Source organism: Salvelinus sp. IW2-2015, linkage group LG36 (genome assembly GCF_002910315.2).
Source record: "Salvelinus sp. IW2-2015 linkage group LG36, ASM291031v2, whole genome shotgun sequence".
NCBI classification, from domain to species: domain Eukaryota; kingdom Metazoa; phylum Chordata; class Actinopteri; order Salmoniformes; family Salmonidae; genus Salvelinus; species Salvelinus sp. IW2-2015.
This window is the reverse complement of record NC_036875.1, coordinates 8,424,130-8,430,214: the sequence shown is the minus strand read 5'-3', so window position 1 is coordinate 8,430,214 and position 6,085 is coordinate 8,424,130. Positions and strand designations below refer to the sequence as shown.

The window sequence follows — 6,085 nt, the reverse complement described above, 5'->3', positions numbered from 1 at the left end:
CCTCATCCATGGCCCGAAGGAGGGTGTCACGCTCATGGGGATGGTTATCGTACACCTTCCACCGCCATGCTGTAAAAAAAATCCTCAATATGGTTGAGGAAAGGGGAGTATGGGGTCAGGTATAGGGTCACGAATCGGGGATGGGCTCAAATCCATGCCTGAACCACCTCTGCATGGTGGAACCTGACATTGTCCCACACAATGACATAGGTGACCCCTTCACCTTGACAGGCCTGCTCAATTTAATTGAGAAACCCAATGAGGTGTGCAGCGTTGTAGGATCCAAGTAATGGCCTGTGTCCTACCACACCATCTTCAGAGATAGCTAAGCACATGGAGATGTTTCCCCCACGTTGTCCATGCACTTGGACGGTCGCCCGTTGACCGATGAGGTTCCGCCCACGGCGCTGAGTTTTGGCCAGGTTGAAGGACGCTTCATCAACAAAGATATACTTGTGATGGTTCACAGCAGCATCAAGCACCGTCACCCTCTAGAAATATATTTTGGTTAGTTATTTTTGCAGTATAGTTCCAATATGATATTGTGAAGTAGCATGTACATCAAATAGTAACAGTAATACAGTATATAGTGCTGTACCTGAACATACTCAGCCCGCAGTTGTTTCATCCGGTCGTTGTTTCTCTCAAAAGGCACCAGGTAAATATGTTTCATAGATACCTGGTGCCTCTTCAAAAAGCAGGTGATTGTTGTTAGGCTGATGGATGCCACATTGGCAAGGTGTCATCGTTCTCCTCAATGGCCTGTTTTATTTCGYACAGCCGTATGTCATTCCTGGCCCTCACCATTTCCACCACTTTACACTCCTGCTGGTTGGTCAGCACATGGCCAAGGCCACCACCATGGGGTCTTCTGTCAATTCTGAGAGTATACTGTCAATAGATCATACTGTAAGAATACTGTAAAAAAAATGGTGAATTTATATGCATTACAAAATGTAATTTACTGTAAATGTAATGGTAAAGCATAGTGCATATCCTGCAGACTTACTGGTTTTCTTGGAGAAATGTTGTCATGATGTTCAGATTGGGGTGAACTAATCTGGCAGCCTCTGCCATGCTAAGGTCTCTGCTTACCACATGGTCAATGACGATGGCCCAGGCTTCATTAGACACAACAGTTCCCTGCCGTCTGCCTCCCTCTCTCTGATGTCCACCTCTTTGACGGTGCCCATGCCCACCTCTTTGAACTCTTTGACAGGGCCCATTGCCCACCTCTCTGACGGGCCCCTTGTCCACGAGCTCTTTGATTTCTTACTCTCCCTTGCTGTCTATCCTGCTCCATGTTGAAATTGCAAGTGTTCACACACCCATTTGAGTAGTCATTATGTATGGTTATCATGTATCATACAAGTGATTTAGATGTTTATACTTTACAAACACACAAAATCCATAGTAGACAAGCCAGTTTAAAATCTATAGGTTTACCAAATGGTTAAGTGATTAACCAATAAAGCACAGTTGAATTAAGTGATGGTCAAATGTATTTAAACAAATGAGAAGAGAATCATATGAAAAGTATTGTGAGCATTGCGTTTTGAAAGGCAATTACTTCATACGAAAGGTATTTCTAGATGAAACACTGATTAGGTTTAGTGAAAAAGTTACTGTGTGATTTTGTGTGCTGTACTTAGTCAATTGAAGTCGTTTTTAACTGTAATGCAGTTGATTGGTGAAGATTACATGAACATACAGGTTATTGGGGTTGACATCCATACAAGCATTATATCTGATTTGTACCTCAACATTGTGAAATACACATATACAAATAGCCTAAACGTAGTCTAATTTTGCTCTGGGGCAATGGGGAGATTCAGGATCTTTCGCCCACAGCATATTTCCCCACGCGTTTCCATGACATTTGCATTGTTTTGGTCAAGTTATTTTACTGCATTGTTAGTTGTTGCTATACTCAGCCAACAGTGCTTGACAACCGTTAACGCTTGGCGCAGGCGCATTTCAGATGAATAATGCATTGTGGGATTGGACGCTATTGACATAGCGACAGGAGAGCTGGTAGAAAAACAGTKTTTTTCCTATTTTTATCAATAGCTTTGGGGAAATTATCATTCCAACAGCTGCTATGAACGCGTCAGTGGCCAAAAAGACCCAAGACACTTTGGGGAAAGTGATAAAGAAACCGCCGCTTACTGAAAAACTGCTCACCAAACCGCCGTTTCGATACCTGCACGACATATTCAGTGAGGTGAGCGGTTATTTTACTGGCTAACGTTAGCTAYTTACGTTACCAGTTACAGAGGTAGCTAGCTACATAGTTTATATGGGTTTTTGGGGATTTTTATATCTAGCTAACATTAGCCCCTGTAAAAACTAGCTAGCGGGTTTAGRTAATGTTAGCTGGCTATTTACTCATGAAGGAGTTGAAAATATTTCCTTCATTATACAAATGATATCTGCCACTGCACTTTCTCACTTTAGCCATCTAACTGCTATGTCGTTTTGTCACAGGACAAGTGTTGTGAGGGTGTTATGAAATGAGGCCTAAACTTCTATTCTAGGTGACAGTCGATTTGTAATGTTTGGAATAGAACTTCCTTTCCTTAAGGTATGGTGCTAGGGGGGTCAAATAAACACAACTTTTAGACATGAACATACCAAATGATACACCATACAGTCAGAAGCATAGTGCACTTTGCTTCATGTCAGTAAGCCTTACCATTGATGAGACATTACAATTTGTGTGTCTGAATTCTGGGTCAAACGTTCACAGGAGATAAGTCAATGGCAAAGCCTTTTTCCAAAATGGCACCAAAATGACACAGYTGGACTCAGATTAACAAACAAACTCATCAAGACAGGAATGACAACATGACATMTTCAGGGGTTATACAATAATATGKGRATGTTYAAATGAAATGCACTATATATACAAAAKATTTGTGGATTCGGCTATTTCAGCCACACCCATGGCAGACKGATGTATAAAATCGAGCACACAGCCATGCAATCGCCATAGACAAACATTGGCAGTAGAAGGGCCTTACCGATGAGCTCAGTGACTTTCAACGTACACTGTCATAGGATGCCACCTTAACAAGTCAGTTTGTCAAATTTCTGCCCTACTAGAGCTGACCAGTCAACTGTAAGTGCTGTTATTGTGTGGAAACGTCTAGGAGCAACAATGGCTCAGCCGTGAAGTGGTAGGCCACACAAGCTCACAGAACAGGGCTGCCAAGTGCTGAAGCGCGTAGCATGTAAAAATCTGTCCTCAGTTGCAACACTCACTACCGAGTTCCAAACTGTCCATGGAAGCAACGTCAGCACAATAACTCTTCGTCGGGAGCTTCATGAAATATGTTTCCATGGCCCCACACAAGTCTAAGATCACCATGCGCATTTCCTAGTGTCCGCTGGAGTGGTGTAAAGCTAGCCGCCATTGGGCTCTGGAGCAGTGGAAACCCGTTCTCTGGAGTGATGAGTCACACTTCACCATCTGGCAGTCCGGCAGACAAATCTGAGTTTGGCGGATGCCAGGAGAATGCAATCTGCCCCATTGCATAGTACCAACAGAAAAGTTTGGTGGAGGAATAATGGTCTGGGGCAGTTTTTCATGGTTCATACTAGGCCCCATAGTTCCAGTGAAGCAAACTCTAACGCTACAGCATACAATAATATTCTAGACAATTATGCGCTTCCAACTTTGTGGTAACAGTTTGGGGAAGGCATTTTCTTGTTTCAGCATGACAATGCCCCCGTGCACAAAGCCAGGTCTATACAGAAATGGTTTGTTGAGATTGGTGTGGAAGAACTTGACTGGCCTGCACAGAGCCCTGACCTCAACCCCATCAAACACCTTTGGGTAGCTTCAGACTAGATTACCTGAGAATCAATTTGAAACTGTTTCAACTTTTTTGAAACCATAGCAATATATGCATGAAATTCTATGCATTTCAGTGGCCATTCGCAACTCCTCCCAGACCTTATATGCTAGACTCGACAAACCTTTACCCCTGCCTTGGACTGCACAATGTATGTGTGTATATGGTGGCGGCTGCTAACCTTCCTGATAGCTACTCTAGCAAAGGTGAGATTGCCAGTGTTCATAAATGCGTGCACAACAAACCTCTTTCCAAACAGATTCTTGCCTGGGTCTTTCTCCTATTTATTAGCATCACAGATAAAACGTTCCATACAGGCAGATGCATCTTAAGTGCCATAGTTCGTAGTGAACATGTGAAGAATACAGGCCTATTAAAGGTAGACTCAGCGAAAGGATGTTGCCTCGACCAGCATCGCAGATTTGGAGATGAGCGAGATGCAAGACTTCGCTCTCACACAGTATTTGCACATGTGCACAGGTGTCAATCACGTCACGCTGTTAGAGCGTGGTAGCCAGGGCACCAAAACAGTGGTTAAATTGAGCCTCGTATTTCAAGGCTCTTAGTTGTTGTGGAATTTTACCCACTATGCTGTGTACTTTCTGCATCTACGTCATATTGCTGAGTGTGCCTTTTAATATCAAACAAAAACAGAATGAGCATCTGTACGTTTCACACAACCACCTTAGACTACTGTGTTTGTGTGTACTTCCATTATACAGACTAATTGGTCAGAAGAGGGGTAGAAGAGTCCATCCAGACGGGCAAGATATCTGTTTAAAGGTGAAAAATACAGGCCTATTAATATCAAACAAACAAAAACAGAATGAGCATCTGTAATTTCACAAGTGTGTGCAGACTGGCAATGCTTGCTGAGGTATTTGTTAGGGCTGTATGCAAATTGGAGTGGGTCTGGGATGATGGAGTTGATGTGTGTCATGAACAGCCTTTCAAAGAAGTTAATGATTGCAGTGCTAAAGGGCAGTAGTCATTATGGCAGGTAGCCTTAAAAGTTATTGGGAACAGGAATGATGGTGGTCAGCTTGAGATTTGGGGATTAAATCAAATCAAATCAAATCAAATTTTATTAGTCACATACACATGGTTAGCAGATGTTAATGCGAGTGTAGCCAGTGTAGCGAAATGCTTGTGCTTCTAGTTCCGACAATGCAGTAATAACCAACAGTAATCTAACCTAACAATTCCACACACTAACCTTACCACACACACACAAGTGTAAAGGGATAAAGAATATGTACATAAAGATATATGAATGAGTGGTGGTACAGAACGGCATGGCAGATGCAGTAGATGGTATAGAGTACGGTATATACGTATGAGATGAGTACTGTAGGGTATGTAAACATAAAGTGGCATAGTTTAAAGTGGCTAGTGGTACATGTATTGCATAAAGATGGCAAGATGCAGTAGATGATATAGAGTACAGTATATACATATGAGATGGGTAATGTAGGGTATGTAAACATTGTATTAAGTGGCATTGCTTAAAGTGGCTAGTGGTACATTTTTACATAATTTCCATCAATTCCCATTTTTAAAGTGGCTGGAGTTGAGTCAGTATGTTGGCAGCGGCCGCTAAATGTTAGTGGTGGCTGTTTACAGTCTGATGGCCTTGAGATAGAAGCTGTTTTTCAGTCTCTCCGGTCCCTGCTTTGATGCACCTGTACTGACCTCGCCTTCTGGATGATAGCGGGGTGAACAGGCAGTGGCTTGGGTGGTTGTTGTCCTTGATGATCTTTATGGCCTTCCTGTGACATCGGGTGGTGTAGGTGTCCTGGAGGGCAGGACACCTACCCCTGGAGAGCCTTACGGTTGTGGGCGGAGCAGTTGCCGTACCAGGCGGTGATACAGCCCGACAGGATGCTCTCGATTGTGCATCTGTAGAAGTTTGTGAGTGCTTTTGGTGACAAGCCGAATTTCTTCAGCCTCCTGAGGTTGAAGAGGCGCTGCTGCGCCTTCTTCACAACGCTGTCTGTGTGGGTGGACCAATTCAGTTTGTCCGTGATGTGTACACCGAGGAACTTAAAACTTTCCACCTTCTCCACTACTGACCCGTCGATGTGGATAGGGGGTGCTCCCTCTGCTGTTTCCTGAAGTCCACAATCATCTCCTTTGTTTTGTTGACGTTGAGTATGAGGTTATTTTCCTGACACCACACTCCGAGGGCCTCACCTCCTCCCTGTAGGCCGTCTCGTCGTTTGTGGCGT

The 6,085-nt window shown here is 43.6% G+C and overlaps 1 protein-coding gene across 3 annotated transcripts in view; it reads left to right on the top strand.

Annotated features, from left to right (window-relative positions):
* The first annotated feature begins 2,001 nt into the window (after window positions 1-2,001).
* The window catches only part of traf3ip1 (TNF receptor-associated factor 3 interacting protein 1), a 59,008-nt gene continuing 54,924 nt past the window's right edge, over window positions 2,002-6,085 (top strand). For all 3 annotated transcript variants that reach the window (XM_070437752.1, XM_070437754.1, XM_070437753.1), the window contains exon 1: window positions 2,002-2,224. In XM_070437752.1, the coding sequence (XP_070293853.1) occupies window positions 2,102-2,224 (123 nt within the window). In that variant the 5' untranslated portion in view covers window positions 2,002-2,101. The remainder of the gene's footprint in view (window positions 2,225-6,085) is intronic.